At 41.9% G+C, this 26,201-nt stretch overlaps 1 protein-coding gene across 1 annotated transcript; it reads right to left on the bottom strand.

Annotated features, from left to right (window-relative positions):
* Positions 1–3,648: 3,648 nt before the first annotated feature.
* Positions 3,649–14,780, bottom strand: LOC145389556 (zinc finger MYM-type protein 1-like). Its single transcript, XM_080264818.1, has 2 exons — positions 14,726–14,780; positions 3,649–5,921 (listed from the first exon to the last, which is right to left on the bottom strand). The coding sequence occupies exons 1-2, from the start codon at positions 14,778–14,780 to the stop codon at positions 3,649–3,651; spliced, it is 2,328 nt and encodes a 775-aa protein (XP_080120944.1).
* Between the last annotated feature and the right edge of the window lie 11,421 nt (positions 14,781–26,201).

The raw sequence follows: 26,201 nt of genomic DNA on the forward strand, positions 1-26,201 counted from the left end.
CTCAGGGAGACTAAAAATTAATAGTGGTATACTGTCAAGGGATGGCCACTGCATAGGCTACACACACTCACAGCCAAACAAGTCTGTGTTACAATGTTTAGAACAATATATGAAAGGAAAATATTGAACAGAATATGATTTACATTTGGAACATAAATTGCTCTAGTGTTTACCACTGGAATGTTGCTTTGCTTTTTTGTGTGAGTACTCATACACACTTCCATACACAATACAGTCTCTTGACATTATCTAGAAACTAAGAATGTCCCTTCTACAGTACTATAATTTTCTTTACTGGTACAATCTCTGCTGCACAGACACTGTATAACAGTGCAAGTCAGCACAGACTAATCCATCTACATCACTCAAAAATATAAATATTTCCTAGCAGTCTTGAGACTCTACACCAAAAAAATAATGTTCTTACCATAAAGGTTGGCAAAAAATTAGCAATTTTACCTTTAAACACTGCAGCTCTGAGGTGCATTTGCCAACCGTATACAGTACTGTAATGTACTGCTTGAGAATCTGTACATAAGTTCATGAATTGTATACAGAAAAGATGTTAGGAAGTTAATAAAACGGCTATGTCCAGTGGGTGAGTAAATCAAAATGTTGCCAATTGTATGAATTTTTTGTATGTCAGTAGATTTTGATAAGATATTGACTATTGAATTAAATGTGAACCAAACCTGATCTAGTACAAGGAATATTGAAATATACAAACTGCAGTGCATTAGGGTTATAGGCACTGTAACCTGTCAAGAGGGAGGGAAGGTGATTCATTGCTTAAGTTTTCTCTGGCACAAGAGTATCCTGACATTACTGTATATCACTAAGGATACCATACCGAATAACCCAAGTCCTTCCACATCTACAGTAGTTATTTGATTCTGGTTAATGCCAGATTTTTGTTGCTTGGAAACCCCTAGTAGTAATAGAGTTAACTAACTTTGGGGTATATATATATATATATATATATATATATATATATATATATATATATATATATATTTCTTTAGAGAACAATATATTTATCAGTCATAAATTTCAGAATGTTCAAGAAATTATTATGGATGAGCAGATGAAGGGTCAAGACTTTCACAATGATAAAAGCATTGTTATACACTTCCCTGTACCTATGATGTCATCTCTGCATCTTACTTTTTCACCCCCACTTTTGCAACAGTGATATCACACCCAAAAAACATTAGTTTGAAAAATGGCTCAAAAGCAGTTTTAGAATGGTAGTATAAAGCCAGCAGCCAAGATTTTGTCTGGCATTGTTCCCTGCTGTGTTTACTGCCCATCAACCCAGCCCCTCAGTAAGATTTATCCTCCACAAATTTGCAAAGCTTGCCACCCCTCCACTGCCTAGGAGAACTGTACAAAGGTTATTAGGCAGTCAGTACTTTTTGTTTTATTACAAAGAATAATACTGTGCTGAATAAGATATTTCCAAGCCCCTTCCCCTTTCCGTACAAATTCCCACACTTCCATGACCAGCACATTTGATTGACTGGAACAATCCGTTTCCACTCCTTCCCCTTTCACATATCACCTCCATGTCTGGATTCCTTTCAAAAGAAGATCAGGATGGCATGGTAATTTTTTTTCTCTGCATTCTGTGTCTTTACAGTTATGTTTATCTTCATTTACTTTAGGTTTCTTTTTCCTCATCCATACTTTCTTCCCAGAGAAGTGAGTTTTCCTTGCTTTGCATTCAGCTTAAAATCAGAGCTTTAGAAAGGTGTTAAAAAAGAAAAAAATGTATGCAGGGTGGGGCAGTAAGGTTAAAATTCCCAGCGTCGTGACTTATTCCACCAGTAATTTTTACATCCATTATCTGTTAAAAAAAAAAAAAAAAAAAAAAAGTGAGGTACGCTCATTAGTAAAACACTGGTGCGAGATGGAGGATTAGAATCACCTCAGGCCGGGTGCAGGAATGTGTTAATACTGAATGTAAGGCTTGCTTCTCTACTTCTGTACATAGTAACTTATAATTGATGTATTTGAGAACCAGCTATGTTATGGTTTCTGCATATTGCTTACAATACAGTATTATGATGGAAAGTATCCTTGGATGATGAAGTCAGAGTTACTGAACATTATAAACTCTGACACTGAAAAGACAGGATATGTGTGACATTTATAAAGACAGCATTGCTGTACTGTGTATTTATAAGTCCAGAATAAGTTATCAGATAATGAATTGTATTTTTACCCGATAACTCAGTTAATGTGGTTATCAAATCACATGCATCAAATCACATGACAGAGAAATATAATGGTAAGAAGATGATAGGGAGTCTCGTAAACCTTTGTGTGACCCTTCTCATTTTTGTAACATCTCACTTCATTGTGGCATCTTTTTATTTTGTGAAATCTCTTTATATTATGACATCTCCCTCCCCAGTCTGACTGCACCTTTTCCCTCCACTCCCATTACACCTCCTCTCACCTCATCTCCTCCCCAGTTTAACCCCACCCAGTCCCTCTTCTTTCACCTCCTGCTGTCTTCCAGAAAAAAAAAAAAAAAAAAAGCAATTAAGGAAGCTTTTCCTATGGTGTGAGTCATCTGGACTTCAACTCATTATCTCTAGATGATGATGTTCTTGCTGCCATCAGATATTTTTATTCAGCTTAATCAAGGTTCTAAAACTGAAATGATTTTTTCAGGAGCTGTTTGGACTGTCATTCATGGACTTTGTCATAGAGGAGAAGAGGAAGTGAGAAAAAAAGTGGAACAAAACTCCACCTTCTGCCTTCATTCTCTAGTAAGTGTCTGAATGTGTCTGCATTGTTATGTTTTGGCTCTAGGCCCATCTGGACATGAATTTGGTGGTCCAGTTTTTTTTTTTTTTTATTAGCCAGAGAGATTGTTGGGAAGGACTGTTGCTATAAGTTGTTTTGGCAAGGGGGGACAGACGGATATGGAGGTGTTGGTGTGATGGTTGCGGAGAAATGGGTGGAATATGTTAATGAATTGTATGAGAGCAAGCGATAGGATATTGGTAGTGAAAATTCTGTTCGGTAGAAGGATAGCTGTGATTATATCGGCATATGCTTCACAGCCAGGATTGGATGAAGCAGAGAAAGATAGATTTTGGGATGATTTAATGCATGTAGTGGGTGGTATGCAGGATGATGAGATAGTGGTTGTGGGAGGGGACCTTAATGGTCATGTAGGTGAAGCAGCACAAGCAGTGGCGGCGCCAGGAAATTTTCATTGGGGGGCTGAGGAGGGGCTGGGGTAAAATGTGGGGGGGCTTCACAAAATGTCATCAAACTGAAGTGTTGATGGAAAATTGATATGTACATATTCATAATATCCGAATGTACTGAGGTTCATTTTAGACACCTGTACTCTTTGAAACTGCGGTGTTAATGTACAACATTTCTTATCTCATCAAAAATTCTGCCAAATGAAATACATAAAACTAGCAAGGAAATTCAGATTAATGTATATGCAACATAATAACATTTATTATTTCCAGTTTATTCCATAAGATTGAAGTTTAACTCAATTAATTTAGACATCATGTGTAAGCAAGCAGTTAACATGACAGAAAAAAATTCTATGTTATGAAGTTAATACAATCTGAAGAATCAGAAGAATTTTTAAATCAAGGTGTAACGACTGTCACGTTACTTTAAAACTATGCGCCTGTTCTGGTGATTGGCAGCAAATGTGTCTATAATGGCATCAATGTTCAGCTGTTTGGCCCTCCTAGAATTAATTGATATTACAGCAAGGTTGCTGGTGCGGTTGTTGCCACTGCTGTTCCTCAAGTATGTCTTGAGGAGTTTCAGACATGAGAAGCTCCTCTCACAGGCAGCTGAGGTGACAGGGAGGGTCACTGCAATGCATACAAGTTTATACAGATCTATAAAGGTGTCCTTGTTTGACTCCAGCATGGCTGCGAGCTCAAGTGGTGTGGACACTTCCAGGCCATTGTCTCTCTTCCTAGCTATTAGTCTTGTCAATTGGTGGACCTCCACTGCAAGATCACCCTCTGCCACTCCATAACTGGCTGCCATTCCTGACAGCGCTTTTTTGTCCAGAAATGTAATGTGCTTAGGATTCAAGGCAGCAGCACCCATCAGAACATTACAGGCATCAGATGAAAATCGCCTGCTCAGCTCATTGAGCATTCTATCTATGATGGCATAGAAGGTCCTTCTCCTGGCATCTGGTATAGCTCCATCCCTCTGACCTGTACTGGATGTTATGATGAATTCATCCAGGTGTCTGGGAGCAGATCGTTGTCTACCTGGACGCTCAGTCTCAGTGCGTATCCCAACTACCTTGCACAAATCCTCAGCAGCCTCCTCTAACTCCTTCCAGGCAGCTTCAGTCCTCATTTCTGTCAGTCCAGACATGACAGACTGCATCAAGTCCTCTGCAGAGGCCAGCTGAAGGTCATGTGACTGGAGGTGGTTTGACAGTTGTTTGGTCATCAGTAACACTTTTTCCATGGCCATCAGAATTGTCACAAATTGCTGATCTAGCAGGATGCACAGGCCCTTTGCCTCAGTGGCTCTGTGTGCATTGTCTCCCTCCATGAGACGTTTCAAGGTTGTCACTATGGCAGGTAGGGTTCTTTTCACTGCCAGACAAGCAGCATGTTGGGAGGTCCATCTTGTGTCAGACAGTTGCTTCAACTCTATGTGCTGCCTTGTGGGATTTAATTCTTTTTGCACCTTTATAAATTCTTCATGTACTACTGACGTAGAGAAGAACTTGTACAAGCTCTGTATAGCCTGGATATTGTGTACACAATCAACGAGCACAAGGTTGAGCCTGTGAGCATAACAGTGGACATACACAGCCTGTGGTACCTTTCTCCTAAACCTCTCCTGTATACCACTGATGTGCCCTGACATGACTGCAGCTCCATCGTAGCACTGGCCAATGCAGGCGTTGTGGTCAGTACCACATTTGGCCAGGGTCTCCAAGATCTTGTTGAGCAATGAGTCTGCATCCAGACCCTCGGCTGCTGTGAAGTCAAGGAACACCTCATGAAGGCTCTGTTTGTGGAGATACCTCACCACAATGGACAGCTGTTCTTGTTTGCTGACATCCTTGGTCTCATCCACCATTAGGGCAAAATGCTCTGCTCTTAGGACCTCGTTGCTGATGTCCTCTCTGATTATTGAAGCTATGATGGCGAGCAGTTCATTTTGGATATCGTGGTGCGTATATTTAGCATTGCCAGGACCACCACTCAGTTTCTTTTTGACAATGTCATCATACCTGGAAATCAGGTCCAGCAGTTCCAGGAAGTTACCTTTGTTGCCAGAATCAGTGTCTTCCTTGTGACCTCTTTGGGCAACATTTTGGCAGGCTGTGTAGAGCAGTACGTCTATTACTGCTCTAATGTAATGTCTGTTTTCCTTTACAGTTTTTTCATGGTTGGTAGTAAAAGCATGTAGGATCCTAGAACCTGTTGCTTTCTGCATCTTAAACTCTGTCCAAGCTTGCATAGAAAACTTGTGTCCTGCTGAATTAACATGAGACTTCAGAGATGAGGTTGCCTTCTTCCAGTTCCGAAAGCCGTCATGGGTGAAGGACTTCTCACATTTGCTTAAGTGTACATGACCGAAATGACGACATGCAAAGCAGAATGCAGCATCTAGGGTCGTGGAGTACTCCAGCCACGAATGATGATCACGCCAGTTCTTGTTGAATGACCTTGACTGGCCACTGTATTCTGTGGCTGGGTATCTCTTCAAGTCTGGACAGGTGGGACCACTATCTGGAAGCTGGCTCAGGTCCTTGGGTCCAGGTAGTAGTTTCTCACCATGGGTGTGAGAAGTGCCCTCTTGTGGCTGGGGTTCTGCACTAGCCTCACCTAGTAAGGCTGCAGACTCACAATCACGATCACCACTGTCCAGGTCCTCATTAACAGCAGGTGTGTCTGTAGGAGGATCATCATCTCACGGCCTCTTCTTGGGAATCTTGGGTAACAGGTAGCGTTCCATGATCAACCTGGCCTATGTGATCAAATATGATAAACCACCATCAGTTACTTTCATAAACAGGGAAAACAGCATAAACAAGCACACAGATCACAGAAGCATAAAACTGCATATTAGCATTACAACAGACCAGATATTTTCACACTATTTTATTCTTCCTTCCACAGCTTCTTATAATCTTATAGTAGCCTATATACATTTGTAAGTAGAAAAAAATCAACTTACACCATACCTGTAAATCAGTGCAAGACGAAAACCACAACTAATAAGCTCAGCTGCTCAGTAATTCAGTGTCTACTGCACTAAGCAATTAACAGCCAACAGACTCGGAGATCTACACACAACCGCGTCGCGTGGTAGACTGGTCTGGTAGCTGACGGGAATCGAACAGGAATGGCTCATCGTGCACTTGATTCGTGAATGCTGGGCTAGGCTAGGAGCCTAGGACCATGTAGGCCCTATAGCAGTGTGAATCCTTTACTTCATTTTAATCAAATATATTCAAATTTATTAACTTCCTGCCTCGAATTATGACATAATCGACATTCAATTATATTTCTGAAGACGAGATAATAATCGTACAGTCGTAATACACTAAAAGAATGGCTAATGTAGTTTAATAAAATAATGCTGTATTTTACTTTCACTTATCATTTTCATTATAGGATATGTAAACTAACCATCTGAATTACAAGAATTTCACAGAATATATTATAACATAAGTTACCCTTAGTATTAGAACTAGGCTGGAAGTTTTCCTTAGAAGTTGAGTCAACTGATAAATTTTCCGTAATTTCCGTGAAATTACTATAATTCAGAATCTGCTAAATGCTAACAGCTAAAAATAATAATCACGATTTAATCTATTGTCTTGAATCTTTTCCTAAACTTATAACACTTCGTTTCGTCAACTTTTGTGTATTATTTGTAAATAGTAATACAAAATTGAAAGTTCAAATAAGGGACGTCCTGCCTAAATTCGCCTTTGGAATCTGGCAATATTGCTGATGGGGGGGCTTGGCTCATTATTGCAAGCCCCCCCTTGGCGCCGCCACTGAGCACAAGGTTATGAAGGAGTGCAAGAGGGATGTGCATATGGTATAAGGAATGCAGAAGGGGAAAGGATGCTCGAGTTTGGGGAGGCAACGGACATGATTGTGTGCGACACGTATTTTAGGAAAAGAGACAGTAGGTTAATTACGTATGAGTCTGGGGGAAATAGCAGTCAGATAGATTATTTTCTGGTTAGGAGGGCCGATAGGAGGTTAGTGAGGGATGTTAAAGTTATAGGAAGTGAGGAGTGTGTGCAGCAGCACAAACTACTGATTTGTGATATGGTGCTTAAGGAACGATTGATGAAAAAGGGGACTTATGTACCTAGGAGGAAAATATGGAAGCTGAAAAACCAAGTAGTAAGGGATGCCTTCTATAGCAAGTTGAGGAGAGTGGTGGCTGAACAGGGAGCTGTAGACAGAGGCGTTAATGAACAGTACAGAGCCCTCAAGAACAATCTCTTGAGAGTTACTGATGTAACATGCGGTTGGGCAAGAGGACCACCAAGACATAAAGTAACTTGGTGGTGGGACGAGGGTGTAGAAGCTTCAGTTAAGGAGAAAAGAAGGCTTTTCCGGGAATGGAAGAAGGTTGGTAGCAAAGAGGAATTTTTGGCTGCCAAGCATAGGGCTAGAAGAGAGGTATACCAGGTACAGGGCAAAGTCTGAGTCACAGAGACTTTTAATTGATAACCTAAATCATGGGGAAAGGAAAAATATGATATTTAGGGTGGCAGGTCAGGTGAAGAGGGATAATCGGGATATTATAGGTGAGCAGTGTGTGAAGAATGATGAAGTAAGGGTACTGCTGAACAGTGAGGATATTAAAGATGCATGGAGAGAGCATTATAACCGGTTGTTGAATGAAGGAGTTTGACTGGGACAGAGAGGGTTTGGAGCCAGCAGATCCAGTGTCTGGCCCTTGCCCTTTGATTGATGCTGCTACTGTGAGTGAGGCAATAGGCAGGATGAAGGTGGGGAAGGCAGCAGGTGTGTCAGGGTTGACTGCCGAAATGTTGAAGGCCTCAGGCGATACAGGGGTGAGTTTAGTCACTGACCTGATAAATAGGATTATTTATGAGTGTGTTGTCCCAGATGATTGGCTGAAGAGTGTAATTGTAAATGTGTATAAAGGGAAGGGTGATGCCCTGGAATGAGGAAATTACAGAGGTATAAAGCTTTTAGATCAGATAATGAAGGTAATGGAGAGAGTTTTAGAAGGTATGATTAGAGAAAGAGTGAATATTGATGAGATGCAGTTTGGGTTTATGCCAGGTAGGGGGACCACTGATGCCATATTCATTGTTTGACAGCTTCAGGAAAAATGTATTGGTAGGAGAAGGGATCTTTATTTTGTTTTTGTTGATTTGGAAAAGGCCTTTGACAGAGTCCCTACAGAGGTGGTGAAGTGGGCAATGAGAAAGCTTGGCTTGGAGGAGTGGCTGGTTAGGGTGGTTATGGCCATGTATGTGGGTGCTCACACCCAGGTGAGAGTGAATGGAGATTTGAGTGATGAGTTTTCTGTGAATGTTGGTGTGCATCAGGGGTCAGTCTTGAGTCCCATGTTGTTTATCATGGTACTTGAAGCCATTTCACGTGACTTTAGAAACGGACTCCCGTGGGAGTTGTTGTATGCTGATGATTTGGTTTTGATTGCAGAGAATGAAAGGGAGGCGGAGGAAAGGTTTAGGAAGTGGAGAGATGGTATGGGGCAAAAGGGTTTAAGGGTAAATGCAGATAAAACAAAAGTGATGATATCTAGGGTTGGTGGCGGTACTGTCAAAGACGAGGGAGAGTGGCCATGTGCAGTTTGCCACAAGGGCGTGGGAAGCAATTCCATCTTGTGCAGTGTGTGTGATAAATGGGTGCATAAGAGATGTAGTGGTATCAGAGGTAGACTACGAGATAATGCTGATTTTATTTGTACGGCGTGCCGGGGTGAGCAGGTGGAGATTGTCAGACGTGAAAGGATTGAACTTGCTGGTGAATCTCTTGAGTGTGTGGAAGAGTTTTGTTATTTGGGAGACATGTTGTGTGCTGGAGGTAGCTCTGTGGCTAGGGTGAGAAGTGGTTGGAAGAAGTTCAGGGAGCTCTTGCCTCTCCTGACATTGAGAGGGCTCTCCCTATGTGCTAAGGGGTCTTTGTATGCAGCATGTGTTAGGAGTGTAATGCTGTATGGCAGTGAAGGAGGAAGATATTCGCAGGCTCAGACGTACAGAAATGACAATGATTAGGTGGATGTGCAATGCGTCCCTGCCTCCAAGGCCTGGAGGGGCTTGGTTTACAATGGAAGAGTTGAGAGGTAGGATGGGACTGGAGTGTATTGGTGTTGTGATGAGGAGAGGTAGACTGAGATGGTTTGGACATGTGAAGAGGATGGGGGATGATAATTGGGTGAGGAAGGTGAGAAGTGTTAATATTGGGGGTGGGGTTATGAGGGGTAGACCGAGAAAGACATGGGACGAGGTCATTAAGTGTGACCTTAGGGTTAAGGGACTGAACAGGGAGGCTGCAATGGATCGTACAGCGTGGAGAGCCGCCATTAGGTGACCAAGGCCGACACATGCAAGCATGTTGGAGCCTTTAAAAACGAAAACGTGTGTATGTGTGTGAACCTGGTGGACTGAAGATTGAAATTGCTTGTGTATTTTACCATCACTTTGGTGGATAGGGAGGGGATTAGGGGTGTTTGTAGACCCAGGAGGGGAGCTGTCCAACTATACATGTTCCACACCATATGAAGGCATCCCTCTGCAGCATTATTCCTTGTAAAAAGAGCAGTTATATTCAGCTTACAGGAATTTTTTTTTTCCCCTATCAGCATGATAGACTTAATTTATGCACGATAGTGCCAGGTGATCGGACTGATTACCCAAAGGTGATTTTAATCGTGTTACCATCACATGTTTCTGTTCACTTTATCTCGCTCAGTTTATTCCTGCCAGTGTCTTTTTAATTTTATTCTTAACATCTTCTAACCATTTTATTCTCAGCTTAGAATAGGCATTTCAAACTGGAGGTGCGATTATAAGTCCCGACTCCCAACATACGAGGCCTTGCTTGGGTTGAATAAAATCACATGATACTAACTAAAGATAGTTATCACCTGAGGGTCAGTGAATTAATCAAGGGTCTTGGATGAAAAGTGTTAATTTATAATATATTCTTCAGGTTCTGACATTGAATCTGCCTTATGGAAGCTGCATGGTCATGGAATCTCCGTTGTTGAAAATACCTGTTTTGACGGTCATCCACTTCTCAGTCAACTGCTTCCACTATCAAGTAAGTAGCCACCTGATGATTTTGTGTGTGTGTGTATTTACCTATCTAATTTACCTAACTGTATTATACAGGATTTGCTCTAAGCTCGTCATGTCTAAGGTTAGATACCCTCTGAATAGACCTCGTATATGCATGCACATTTACATACACATACACATGCAGGCATATGCATGTACACATGCACATACAGGTCCATATACGTGCACATTTGCATACACGTACACATACAGCCAAATTTACGTACCATACTTATACACATATAGGCACATTTACCTATACATACAGATACAGGCACATTTATGTACACATACATATAGTCATGTTTTGATATGCATAGTCACATTGAAATTCACATACACAGAGCCACATTTATACATATGTATTCATATACAACCATATTTACATGCACATATAGGTACATTTAGATAAATACATAAACAGATAGAGAGATATTGAACACATACATTACCACACAGTGTAGAGTTGTGAGATGAAAAAAGAAAAAAAAAGAGAGAGAGAGAGAGAGAAAAGAAACGTGGGGATGAAGTCATACATTGTGACCCCAGGGATAAGGGACTGAACAGAGGCTGTTAGAAATCAAGCAGGATGGAGAACCATAAAGTGACAAAGGCCAACACATTAAGCATGTTGGAGCCTGTATAAACAAATTGAAACAACGCTGCTCTGTGGTGGAACTCTGAAGGTGCCATGAAAAAAAAAAAAAAATAATAAGTTGTCTATCCTCCATTTCCTCTCTTTATTTTTTTCTTCTGTTTGTTTAGCCAGGGAAGAAGGAAGCAGAGGCTGAAAGCCTATAAAATTGTTCCCTTCAGGAAAAAATAAGAAGTGATTAATTCAAAATCTGTTCATTTAGATTTTAGAGATACCAAGACACAGTGTGCTGAAAAGACTGGTGGGAAATACAGGAAAAGGAAGACAGTTCCAGAGTTGACCTGTTGCATTCATGAAGGACTGGAAGTATCAGTTAATTCTTGCATTAGAGTTGGACAGAAAAGACTCATTAAATTTAATGGTGCCATGACTCATTCTTAGATCTTTAGTGGAAAAGTTTCTAGAGAAAGGAAAGAAGTTGTATGCGGCTTTCATGGATTTGGAGAAAGCATATGACAGGGTGGATAGACAAGGATTGTGGAAAGTATTAAGAATATATGGAGTAGATTGGAAGTTGTTGAATGCTGTGAAGAGTATGTATGATGGTGCTAAGGCTGCAGTGCGTGTTGATGGTGAACTAAGTGAATTTTTCTCTTTGAAGGTTGGGTTGAAACAGGGATGTGTCATGTCTCCATGGTTGTTCAATCTGTACATGGATGGGGAAATAAAAGAGGTACAAGGTAAGGTAGTGGATGTTGGAGTGCCCCTGGTGAGAGAGGATAGAGTTTGGAAACTCCCTGTACTGTTGTTTGCAGATGATACTGTGTTGTTGAGTGAAGACGAAGGGGAGCTGCAAGGCTTGGTGGATGAGTTTGGGAGAGTGTGTAAGAAACGGAATCTAAAGGTGAATGTAGGGAAGAGTAAAGTGATAGTCTTTGAGAGAGGTGAAGTCAGTGAATGTACAGCGAGGTTGGATGGTGAGGAATTGGAAAATGTGAGTACGTTTAAGTACTTGGGTAGTGTGATGAGTAAGGATGGAGGTTTGGAGGATGAAGTGCTTGAAAAGGTACAGCAGGGAAGAAAGGTTGCTGGTTCCTTGAAAGCAGTGATAAGAAACAGGGAAGTGAGCATGGAAGTGAAAAAGTTACTACATGACAGTATTGTGATACCAACGCCAACGTATGGAAGTGAAGCTTGGACGTTGTTGGAAGGACACAAGTCAAGTGTGAGAGCAGTGGAAATGAGTTATTTAAGAGGACCCTGTGGAGTCACAAGGAGAGACAGGCTGACGAATGAGGATATAAAGGAGCGTTGTGGTGTGGATGTGGATGTGATAGGAAGCGTTATGAGGAACACATTGAGGTGGTTTGGCCATGTGGAGAGGATGGAGGGTGAAAGACTGACGAAGAGAGTGTATGTGAGTGAGGTGGAGGGAGGGGGAGGCTGAGGATGAGATGGAGGGATGGGGTGGAGAGGTATATAAGAGAGGGGGGTGTGAGTTGGGAGCAGGGCAGTGAAATAGCGGGGGACAAGGCGATGTGGAGGCTATTTGTTTGTGGCCACCCCAAACGGGATTGAGGCGTCTGGCAATAGATAGATAGATAGATGACTCAGTTCCCCAGTTCTCTCAGATGAAACCAAGCTAGTAATACAGTATCTGCACACAGGGAAAGTGTATAGAGGATACCATAATGAAAACTGCCATTTCTCATGCTACTGTATCAACATAAAACTACAAAGATCAGATTGACACAAGTATCATACCTTCTAACACATTAGGACTATCTACATACATTACACCTTGATAGATTGTACTAACACAGTACTATCCCTCAGAATATGTTATCTGCATTAAAAAAATATATATATATATCTATAGCCCGACGCCCTAATCCCGCAAAGGGTGGCCGCAGACAAAACGCCTCCAAGTCGCTCTGTCACCCACCATTTGACTACCCTCCCCCAACTCACCCCCCCTCCCTCATATACCTCTCAACTCCATCCCTCCACCTCATCCTCGGTCTACCCCTACCTCTGCCTCCCTCCACCTCACCTACATACACGTTCATTCTCCATTCTCTCCACATGTCCAAACCACCTCAGTGTATTTCTCCTAATCTTCTCAACCACATCCACATGTACTCCACAACGTTCCTTCACTTCTTCATTCGTCAACCTGTCCCTCCATGTCACTCCACATGCCCCTCTCAAGTAACTCATTTCCACTGCTCTCACTCTTGACTTGTTCCCCTCTTGCAAGGTCCACGCCTCACTTCCATACATCAGGGTAGGGATCACAATACTATCATGCAGTGACTTCTTAACTTCTATACTCACCTCTCTATTTCTCATCACTGCTTTCAGTGAACCAACAACCTTCCTTCCCTGCTGTACCCTGTCACACACTTCATCCCCCAAAGTTCCAGCCTTACTCATCACACTACCCAAGTACTTGAATGCACTCACATTCTCCATATCCTCACCATCCAACCTCACTGTACATTCTGTGACTTCATTCCTCTCAAACACCATAATTTTACTTTTGTTTACATTAACTTTCAGCTTCCTCCTCCTACACACTGTCCCAAATTCATTCACCAAACCTTGCAACTCCCATTCATCTTCACTCAACAATACTGTATCATCAGCAAACAGCAACACCGGAATCTTCCAACTCTCACCCTCATTCATTAGAGCCACCCCCACATCCACTGCCCTACCTTGCACCTCCTTTACAACCCCATCCATGTATATATTAAACAGCCATAGAGACATCACACAACCCTGTTTCAGTCCTACATTGAGATCAAAGAACTCACTCAGCTCACCATCCACTCTCACCATAGCCCTAGCTCCTTCGTACATACTCTTCACAGCACTCAACAATTTCCCCTCCACTCCATATATTCTTAATACCTTCCACATACCTTGCCTATCTATTCTGTCATAAGCTTTCTCCAAGTCCATGAAGGCAGCATACACTTTCTTTCCCTTCTCTAGATACTTTTCCACTAAACATCTTAGAACAAATATCTGATCTACACACCCTTTTTCCTTCCTAAATCCCCCTTTTTCTTCTCCAACTAGCTCCTCTGTCATATGCCTAACCCTATCAATGAGTATTCTACCATATATTTTACCAGTCACACTAAGAAGGGAAATTTCCCTATGGTTACCACATACTTCTCTCTCCCCTTTTCCTTTGTATAAAGGAACAATTATACCTGATTTCCAGTCCTCTGGAACCCTTCCCTCTTCCCAAGCCAATCTACACAACTTCCATATCCACTCCACAACAATCTCATCCCCACACCTCAGCATTTCACCACACACTCCATCAATTCCTGGGGCCTTTCCCAATTTGATCTTCTTCATCGCTTCCACTACTTCCGACCTACTGATCTCTTCCTCCCTCTTCTCATCTCTTCTTCTCCCAGCCATTCCCCAACCACTTATACTCACACTGCTCTCACTTTCTACATTGAACAATTCCTCAAAGTGCTCCTTCCATCTCCTCAATTTCTCTCTCTTCTCCACCAACAATCTATTATTCCTATCTTTCACTCCCCTACTATTTCCCCTTTCACACTGCCTTACTTTATTTACCTCCTTCCAAAACAATTTCTTACTCTCCCTCCATTTCACACTCAGATTCCTCCCAAACTCTTCATCCACTTTCTTCTTACTCTCCTTCACCAGTCTTAACACAAATGCCATCTCTCGTAATACATTAGCTACATAAAAGAAAACCAGTTAGATGATATTAACATGATACGATACCATCTCTTTCAGCTCACATTGCATACTGTTCATTTCTGCATCACTGTCTATCCACCTAAAGCCAGACGCCATGATCCCGTAAGGGGTGGCTATTTGAGTTAGTTGTTTACGGGGAGGTGCACTAACTCTCCGCCAAACCACTTGTGGACACGTAGGTAACACGTGTGGGTTGGTTATATGGTTACCACCCAGCTTTGTAAGTGGTTTCCTGGCATACAGGCAGCCATTAGGCTTGTCATGCAATGTAAAGCCTTCTGTTAAGGAAAGAGGAGGAATAAAAAATGACAGGAAAAATGAGGGAAATGGGAAGGTGAGGCAGGCAGACACAGAGAAAGAATGATAAAGGTGAAGGAGTAAGTAGGCAGCACTACATCAAGTGAGTGGATGATGGTCACCACCACCTACCACAAGATAATAAAGTACATCAATTAAATCCTTCTCATAGTTTTCACAAACTCTCCCAGACCACTTGCCAGCTCAGCCAGGCAGACAGGTTGATGAACAACACCAACACCAACTCTCTCCCTGCTTGTATATCAACAGGTCATCTCGCTCCTCAATGCACCTTACAAGATGTTCGTCTCTCGTATCGAACTCTACGAAGTGTACAAGATCGAGATCATTGGAGACGCCTATATGGTTGCATCAGGACTGCACGATGAAAAGGTGAGTAGGTTAGGGTAGAGTAGGGCAGGAGAAAGGCAGGAAAAGCAAAGATGTTTGGGATAGAACAAGCAGTGAATATATGTATCAAGATATATTCTGGCAGCATTGGCAAAGAATTATTTAGCACCAGATCATTTTTCACAGTATGCTCAAGTTGTGTATAAATTGCCAAAGGGTACCAAAATATTTGTAGCTTTTAAAAAGTGGAGTTATACCAAAGTATTTTTTTTTTTTTTTAAATGGGGTAGAGTCTAGCACAGATTTTTTTGTCTATGCATGGCAGGTGTGTGGTGTATCACTGTGGTGCTCGGGTAACTCACTCTCTCCCTCACTAGACACACCCATAGGCTCCACCAACCTGGACCACTCATATACACTTCACCTGTCTACAAAATCATGAGCCACATGGGCCTAGGTAACGTCATGTTGATTGTACACATAAGGCCGCTGACACACTTGCCTGAAGTATGTAATTGACATGGTGAAACAACAGCACTCAGGGAGTGCATACTTCTGCCCAGGTAGCACCACCACCCTTTTTGACCTTGACCTTTGATCTGTTTGTTTCCAAAATTTAATCATTTGTTCCTTTGCTGGTCCTCAGTCAGTAATCATTATTTGGTGCAGTTCCATTCACATTTTTCTATAATGTTGCTAACAGTTAGACAGACAGACAGACACAGACAAAGAGAGACAAAAATATAACCTCTTTGGCAGAGGTAATGAAGCACAGGGTTAGTGTGTGTGTCTGCACCGCACGAGTTCGGAATATTTTACCATACGAATTGGTCTCATCTTAAACGTCAGGACCAACTGCCTAGCCCCGGGCTTCTACGCTCCTCATGGGGCAACATAGGATTGGATGATGGATGGATGGATGGATGAATTGGTCACTCAGAATTGTTCACATCATGCCTGGGATGTGTACTCAGAAGAACTTGGCTTGTGTTGGTCAGTGTTAATGTTATTTTGTTGGTCGTCTCCCTCTCTCTCTCACCTCCCTCACAGCTGACAGTATCAGAATATGGAAGTATGATAATCTTCACTGGAATATTCAACATTTGAAGCTTACTTCAGTGAAAAATTAGCCTGTAGACCTCTGGAGGTTCCCAGTGGTGAGTAAAAGTTTTGACATGGGCCAAAGTAAGATACATAAGATGTCCCTCAAGATTCAAGAGTAAATTCAAGATGGTTTCATAACTCAGACCTTGAAAGGTTCCCCACTGACAACTAATATTGCCAAGCAATTGCCAGACAGTGCTGGTGCATCCCCTAAGCTCATTTGGACATGAACCCAATGGACCGGAGGCTGAAACTAACCTCTTTTGGAGGACAGGGAGTGAGTTGTGGCTAACATTACACAAACATTAAGTGCTCAAATAGCTAAGTTATATCAGAGGTGTAAACAGTGTTCATACCAGAGTTAATTATTTTGTTCATTTTCCACATATCTGGTCCTGTCTGTGCCTCCTGCGTATTCATCTGTGTACACAGATCATTAAGAATAGTAAATTTTTAATGTTATTGAACTTGAATGTATCACTGAGCTATATTGCTGTATTTTTGACATAGCATACTTCAAGTATTTAGTACTGTGCTTGATGAACATCAGCACCACCCTCATTAACACCACCACTGCCAAACATCATCACATCCTAAGCTTATATCAGGACATCACTTCAGCTGTCAGCATAGATTTGGAATGGGTGGAATCACATGTCACATATGACATGTTTCCTGCTTGTAGTCCATTTTTCAGGGGATAGGGAGGGAGGTGAGGGGTAGAACAGCTGCCTTGTTATATCAGTGCCACCACAAGAAGGCTTCTCCCTCTGGCAAGGTTATGTGGAGCCTGATAAGGTGCCACTGCTAACTGTGTGGGGCGACAGATGCAACATCCATCCAGTAAAGGGATGGCCCTGCAGGGACGATTGCTGGTCTGCAGGTGATGGGTCCATTTGACATTTCAAATTATGGTTACTTGACAATAAAAACTGTATATAGTTTTAATAACACAATTTCTGTTTGTAGTATAATGTGAATGATAATTAAGGAAAATTCACTGTGAAGTCTGTGGCACCTTGAGTACAGATGAGTGGTTGAGGGTTTGTAGGTAGCTACTGTAGGTTGTATGTGCCAGACTTGCTGTAACCCTAGGCTCATCAGGGCATGAATGCAGTGAGTGCCATAAAGCGGTCATCTGTCTGGTTGCTCCTAGAAATTTTTTGTTAAGGCGTAAACCTACCACTGGTGAAGAGAAAGGATGAAGGGAGTCATTGTCAGGTGAGTTGTTGAAATTTAAGTAGTGGAGGGAGGGCAGCATGATGGCAGGGGACAGGATGACATGGTGATTTGTTCATAACAAACCCATCATTGATAAAGGTCGATCTATCTATCTATCGCCAAACGCCTTAAACCTGTAAGGGGTGACCACAAACAAATCGCCTTCACGTTGCCCTGTCCCCTGCCATCTTGCCCTGCTCCCAGCTCACACCCCCTCTCTCATAGACCACTCCATCCCTCCATTAAGGTGCCTGATATAAATAGACAGGCACATTAGAAAGACAAAGATAGATTAATAGGCAGACAGATGGGCTGACTGATAGACTGCACAGAGGTAAATTCATATAGTCAATAGCTCAGTAGGGTTAAAATAAAAAAAAAGTATTACATAAGTCAGATAGTTAATAGTCATCTTAACCCTCTCATGATCTGTCATATTGGCCTGTGTTAATAGTTATGTTCCTATGGCCTAATGGGAACTGAATTATTTTGGCATTAGCTGCATTAAAGTATAACCAGTTTAGCTAGGCGTTAAATTGCCATCTTGAATACTATAGCAAAAACTTAATCTGCAGAATTTGGTGCTAGTCACAAAGAACTGTGGGAGGAGTGTAGAGCCTGAGTATTGTATTATTCAAGTTTTCCCAAAATTCGAAGGTTTCCCGCCTGCCCATAACTCTCTAACAAATGCAAATCCTTCGACTCATACAGACACTTGAAGATTTCGGCCGTTAATGAACGTATTTACAGCCGTAGAAAAGATCATTGCATTAGAAAATATATATATAACTTCTTGCCAAAGTTTTAATTAAACTTACAGGTACAAGAAATGCTTGTATGTAATATGCAATGTTGCACCATTATTGGAACCAGGTGGTTGTTGACGATGGAGGTAGGCTTCATTACAGTAGGTGCGGTGTAATTACCATGTATCGCTAATAATCTGTGTCACAAACATAGCGATGATTGACTCCCTATTAGGTAGGTATCTTGTGGTTTTTCTGATGTATAGTGAAAATGATTTTACGGATAATGTGAGGAAATTCGTCCGTGTGTAGTCGGCCCAGGAACTGTAAGGTGTGGCCAGGTGACAAATGTGCACAGTTAAATTTGCTTACACTATCCGTAAAAACATTTCCATTATATATTAGGGGCATCAAAAGATAGCCACGTAATATGCAGCGAATTATCATAATATTTCAGAGACAGATTATTGACGAAATACGGAAATGGGATGCTCATAATTCAAGGTATTTATTTATTTTTTTTTCGCGTCTTTAACGGGCGATCTTAACATACCAAGTGGATTTTTGCTGTCATTTAGTGTATGTGTGTTTTCGTGTGCAAATTAATATTTCTATTTTCTATTAATATTTGTAATTTCGAGGATCTTGGGTTAGGTTAGGTTGCGATAGCATGTCGGATGAGTCAGAAAGGACCATCAGGGTAAATTAGGTTAGATTCATTTTGTTAAATAGGTTAGGTAGGCTGAGTTTTGTGGCATAGGCACGGTAGTTGCACTACTTGAAGGACTTCGAATTATGATTCGTAGTTATTCAATATAATCGAACAAGATGTGACCTAGCTGTGAGTGGAGGGACTTTTTAAATGATGCAACTGAGTCAGCACGAACAGTATCATCTGACAGAGTTCCAGAGGTCTATACATCTGATACTGAAAAACCTGTGTCTACACTCGGCTGAAGTGCGGGGCTTGGCCACCTTGAATCTATGGCCCCTGGTGTGAGTTAACGAAGGAAGAGAAAAAAGCTCTGGTGGTGCAACTGGGGACTGGTGATGGAAGATTCTCCAGCATTTAATGAGGTCAGCTCTGATCAGTCTCCCTTTCACAGAATACAGACCCAGGTTTTCAGACGGTCAGCATAACTGAGTTCAGACAGGCCATTGATTTGCTTAGTCCATCTGCGCTGTACAGACTCCAGGAGCCTCAGGTCTCCATGGTAGCCTGTATTCCATACAGTGGAGGCAAACTCCAGGATAGGTCTGATGTGGGATTTGAACAAAGTCAACCTAAAATCTCGGTCACAACAGAGGGTGGACTTCAATAAATTATTTGCGAGTCCTGCTGCCTTTTTTACGGTAGTAGCTGATAGATATTTGTATAACATGGTATTTGAGCCACCCCATTACATCAGTGCCACCATTTGAAGGTTCCCTACTCCAGCATCAGTCCCCTGGTATGAGGTTAGTGAAGGCTGTACATAATCCTCCAGTACAGTCTTACCTAGTAAGGTATGGAATGATTAGCATCATATTCTGTTGTTCATTTATTTTTAGTTGTAGGGAGAGATGGGAATTTATTCCTAGTTATAATTTATAGTGTAGATAGGATTTTTTTTTAATTAGTTGTGTACGGTGCAAGAGTTAACTGTTACTCCCAGTCCCTCATGCAACAGGTCAACTCTGGAACTGCCTCCCTCTGTATTTCCTGCTAGCTATGATCTCTAGTCTTTCAAACGCAGTGTGTCCACGCATCTTGAAATGGTCGGATCTTGAATTTGGCTCGCTTTTTTTTTTTTTTTTACGGTTTGCAGGCTCCTGGCCTTTAGTTCCTTCTTCCAAGCATTAAAAAAAAATACACACACACACACACACACACACACACACACACACACACATTAACCTCATAACCTAGGCTTAAAACATCATTACATCATTAGCAATATCAGCAGGATGATACTGTATTGTGTATGTACTGCACGTCATTCATATCATAAACAATCTGGTATGTCATGCCTTGTATCCAGTAACCCTGTTTCTATAATCATTTCACCTTAACTTGGCCCAGATATTAACCCCTAAACCACGGCTGTCGACAGCCAACCCCCCCCCCCTCTGGTGTGGTGGGGTTGTATCGCGGTCTGAGTTGTTTACCTCACCTTTTCATCAGCTGAGAATTATCAGGGTAGTAATGAAGTTTGTTTTCAGCTGCACAGTTCCCTAGTAATTGAAATGTATTTGAAAATTGTGTTTATATGGTTTTGGAGTTTTCTGTACAGGAATTTTAATTGATAGCTAAGTACCCTGTTGGTGCTAAAAGAGAAAAAGTTGGTGTGTAGTGTCATAATTGTACACTTTTCTTTCAGTGTGAGGGAGATGAGTACAGAGGACCATGTGATGACCAAGACAGACATGGTACAAGAGATGAAGAATCGTGTTTGGGTTAGAGGCAGTTGACACCAGGTGACTGGTGTGGATTTACCAGGTGTAAGAGCCATGAATGAGAGTATCAAACTGCTGCCGTCAACACTGCATCATCACAAACCACCTTGACATCACACCAGTCCAGTACTTCCTTCAAGGTACCATATAATACTCTGTTTGTATGGTGTGTGGGCATTATCTCTTAAACTTGGTTACATGACCTTTTCCTTTTTGTATGACTCTTGATGATCTGGTGGTAGAGTTCTTGGTTCAGGGTAACAGTGATGCTGTAAAGGCAGGTTTGAATCCTGTACACTCATGTCTCTCTGTACAATGGGATTATGTCAGGTGAAAACCTATCACAACGATTTATCATGTACCAAGGTCGATAGAATGGGTTCATTGTGGTTAGGGAGGGTGCCCTTGATTGTCAAATAAAAAATCTATAAAAACATTCCGTTTGCCCTTGGCACCCCTGAGTAGCACCACCCTTTCCACCAGGGGCATTGTCGTTGCCACACATGATTCCAAATCCCAAGTTTCAGTATGTCAAACAAAAATAGTATACAGTGTTTAAAATTGCACACTGCACCATTTGTTACTTGCACTGCTATATTGTGATAGCAGTGGCATTTCATTGGCCATACACACACAAAATTGAATGAAAGGCGGATGACCACAGCAAATGGGCAACCATCTTGGCTCAGTCACCTTACTGGGAGTCATCGTTCTGGTGAGTTTGTGACCATTTTGCCGTCGTTATCCCAAATATGTGTCTGACTTATTGTTCATCATTATAGCAATGTATCGCATTGCTAAGAAACATACATCGACACATGACTTCATGGGTGTCAAGGGGTAGTTCTATACAGATGTTGCCAGGGACATTGGTCTGTCTCCCTACCCTTGAATGATCAAGAATAAGGTTGCAGAATATCACACCCCTGTGATCTGAAGGTGGAAATGGGACAGGCCCCCCTTGCCCCTTCTCTCTCTCTCTCTCTCTCTCTCTCTCCATCATGTAAAACTGTGGCAAGGCAGCAGGTCACTATCTTAATATTAATCCTTGAAACCAGTGTTATATGTGTTTTACAGGGTATGTTAGTATTGGACAATTTCATGCAGCTTTGGGTAGTTGTGTAGCAGTGATGGGGTTGGTAAAAGCTGCATTACTGTCCATCACAAAAACAATACAAAATACATCATCAGTTTGAAGGTTAAATGTTCTGGGCTGTGAAAGCTTTGCCTTAACCCTAAGTTGTATGTCCTAAATTGGTGTACATTGGAGTAACTTTTTCCCAATGCTTGGTACTCCTCCTGGCTTTTTCACACTCCTTGTTACTCCTCCAGGTGTCTTGTCCAATTGCCTTTACTGCCTCTGTGTGTTGTTCCTTCACTCACTCTTCTTTCTTTTTCCTCCATACAGAATTGAGTCTATGCCATTTCTCCCTCACTCAGATAGCTATTATGTAGTCATAATTGAGTCCTGGGAAATTCTCAGCTCCATCCCACAGGCTATACAGTATATGTGAAACACCACAGGTCATGGCACTGATGCATCAAGTGCTGGGTTGTTCACTTTAATCGTTGCATTCAGTGTGATGCATTTTTGAATCATATTATTGCTGTCAGTGTATAGTATATAATGTTGTATATAATTCTGCCTTACTCCAGGGAATTTTATTCAGCTCCAGGGAGACCTTTCTGGCATTCATTGAAGCATATATATATATATATATATATATATATATATATATATATGGTGAACTGCATGAAAGGTAGGCAATGATTGATTATGTGTGTGTGGATGAAAGGATGCCAAGATGTGTAATGGATGCAAGAGCTTATAGAGGTTGGGGGAGTGGACTTTCTGACCACTACTTGGTGGCCAGAATTAGGATCCAAGTAAGATGGAGAAATAGAAGAAGGGAAAGACGAGAGGAAGGAGTAGTTGCAAGGAGAGTGGAAAGGTTACAAGAGGACGAGAAAAAGACAGAGTATAAGAGAGAAGTGGAAGAACGATTGGGCATATATGAATTGGGAAGAGAAAACGGAGGGGGGTGTAAGGAACAGTGTGGTGGACTGAAGAGGTGAGACAGGCTGTGGCACAAAAGAAGAAAGGATACAATGAATGGATGAGAAATAGGGGCGTGGAAGAAGTTGAGAGGCGGAAGAGAGAGTTATATGTAGAAAGAAAGAGAGAAGTGAAAAGATTAGTAAGAGAGAGTAAGAAGAGAGTGGATGAGGAATTTGAGTGTAAAGTGGAGGGACTGTTAAGAAAATTTTCTGGTAAGAGGTGAAGAGAGTAAGACAGGGTGGAAGTGAGGTTAGCAGGGGAGTGAAAGATAAAAATGGTAAATTACTAGTGGAGAAGGGAGAAAAAGTGAGCAGATGGAGAGAACACTTTAAGGAATTGTTGAACATACAGGATGGAAGTAATGCGAGTATAAGTGGCTGGGGAATGGCTGGGAAAAGGAGGGAGGTGAGAAGACAGGAAGAAATCAGTAGGATAGAAGTTGTGGAAGCAATGAAGAAAGTTAAATTGGGGAAAGCCCCAGGAATTGGTGGAGTGTGTGGTGAAATGCTGAAGCATGGGGGAGAGATAGTAGTAGAATGGATGTGGAAGATGTGCAGATTGGCCTGGGAGGAAGGTAGAGTCCCGGAGGATTAGAAGTCAGGTATAATTATTCCCTTGTACAAAGGGAAAAGGGAAAAAGAAGTGTGTGGTAATCATAGGGGCATTTGTCTTCTTAGTATAATAGGAAAAGTGTATGGTAGGATACTTATTGACAGAGTTAGAGAAAGAACAGAGAAATTAGTTGGAGAAGAACAGGGAGGCTTTAGGAAGGGAAGAGGTTGTGTAGATCAGATACTCATTCGTAGATCTTTAGTGGAAAAGTTTCTAGAGAAGAGAAAGAAGTTGTATGCGGCTTTCATGGATTTGGAGAAAGCATATGACAGGGTGGATAGACAAGGATTGTGGAAAGTATTAAGAATATTTGGAGTAGATGGGAAGTTGTTGAATGCTGTGAAGAGTATGTATGATGGTGCTAAGGCTGCAGTGCATGTGGATGGTGAACTAAGTGAATTTTTCTCTTTGAATATTGGATTGAAACAGGGATGTGTCATGTCTCCATGGTTGTTCAATCTGTACATGGATGGGGTAATAAAAGAGGTACAAGGTAGGGTAGTGGATGTTGGAGTGGCCCTGGTGAGAGAGTGTAGCGTTTGGAAACTCCCTGTACTGTTGTTTGCAGATGATACTGTGTTGTTAAATGAAGACGAAGGGGAGCTGCAAGGCTTGGTGGATCAGTTTGGGAGAGTGTGTAAGAAACGGAATCTAAAGGTGAATGTAGGGAAGAGTACAGTGAAGGAGGAGGATATTCGCCGGCTCAGATGTACAGAAATGACAGTGATCAGGTGGATGTGTAGTGCGTCCCTGCGTTCAAGGTCTGGGGGGTCTGGGTTTACGATGGAAGAGTTGAGAGGTAGGATGGGACTGGAGTGTATTGGTGTTGTGATGAGGAGAGGTAGACTGAGATGATTTGGACATGTGAAGAGGATGGGGGATGATAATTGGGTGAGGAAGGTTAGAAGTGTTAATATTGGGGGTGGGGTTACGAGGAGTAGACTGAGAAAGACATGGGACGAGGTCATTAAGAGTGACCTCAGGGTTAAGGGACTGAACAGGGAGGGTGCAATGGATCATGCAGCATGGAGAACCGCCATTAGGTGACCAAGGCCAACGCATGCAAGCATGTTGGAGCCTTTAAAAACAAAACAAAACGAAACGATCATCATCATCATCCGGACCTTCTTTCCCACCCAAGGGCAGGGTGAGGAGTAGCAATGTCCAGACAGCCCAAATTTGCCCAGTCCAATGGGCCATGCTTCCATTCACTCATCATTCATGCCCCCGGAATCTTGGCTCTATTGGATTTGCCAAAAACCTTCACCACGTTCTGTAGCTTCACATAAACGTATCCGATTGAGTCAATCCGGACGCTGCCACGTTAAAAAGGGGTGCCAGATTTCCTGATCATGCACTTCTCCTCACAACATTCATCCAGCCAGCTCGATCTCTCATCAATTCCCTAGCCTCACTGACTTCCAAACCTCTCTTCCTCACACACTCATCCACCATATCTCTCCACCTTCTCCTTTGCCTACCTTGCCTCCTCCCTCCTTCAAATTCACTCAAGTTTACCTTTTTCACCACTCTGTTGTTATCCATTCTCTCCACATGACCATACCTTCTCAGTACACTCTCTTCGATTCTGGTGTCCACCAAGTTCATCACTCCACGCCTTTCACAAATCACATTATTTCGTATCCTGTCCACCTTCTGTACTCCACATACATTCCTCAGCAGTCCCATCTCCACTGCTCCTACTCTTGACTTTTCATTTCCATGCCACACCATAGTCTCACATCCATATGTTAAAGTTGACACTAACAGTCCCTCATGTAAGCCTCGTGCAACTGCAACACTCAAGCCTCTGTTTCTTATCAAGGACTTCGTTGCACCAGCTACTTTTCTTCCTTATGTCACACTACTTTCAACTTCTTTTGCACATTTTCCTCTCTTTTCTATCACTGTACCCAGGTATTTGAACTCTCTCACCAATTCCAGTCTCTCTCCATACACTAACATCGCACTGGGAGTCACCTTCTCACTCAGTAACCATCACTTTACTCTTTTCTGCATTTACTCTCAAGGCATGATGCTCACAGACATCAGCACAGCTCTGCACTAGCCTACCAGGTTCTTGTCTGGTGCTTGTAAGCAGTACTGCATCATCAGCATACAACAGTTTTGAGATATTCCATCCATCACTATTCATTACCAATGCCATTCCTCTCTCCATTACTCATGTTTTTACTTCTCTCATCACCCCATCCATAATACCTTGCCTAACGATGGGTTTTTACTTTACCAATTGGGTCGTTAAACTGGGTATATCTGTACCCTTTTCATATGGTATGTAAAGTAAAGAAGAATGTTAATGTAAGGTAGGTTCATGTTAAATATAAGCTGTACCATAAAAAAGCTACAAGAACACATTCTCAGGTGCTGCTTAGTCTTGTAGGATGGAAGTTAAAACTGAATAAAATTAATAGGGATTTATTAACAGGACAAGTAACTTATCAGGAAAAGATTTATAATCCAATCTGCAAGGTATGTCAGCTATGTATGTGCTAAGATACACCTGCACTATGCATGAGAAAGGTCTGATGCAAGCATTTTTGGCAAGCCTGTTAGTCAGCATGAGTTAAATACTGTATGTATGAAAGCTTTACCTAATTCTGATAGGAGGAGGCTTGATGCAGAGGCAATTGAGGAGCATGCAGAGGATGGAGCAGCACACAGCAATGGAAC

The sequence above is a fragment of the Coenobita brevimanus genome, unplaced genomic scaffold, assembly GCF_032717465.1.
Source record: "Coenobita brevimanus isolate Jiangsu-jjx unplaced genomic scaffold, ASM3271746v2 jjx.HiC_scaffold_1244, whole genome shotgun sequence".
In the NCBI taxonomy this organism is placed as follows: Eukaryota; Metazoa; Arthropoda; class Malacostraca; order Decapoda; family Coenobitidae; genus Coenobita; species Coenobita brevimanus.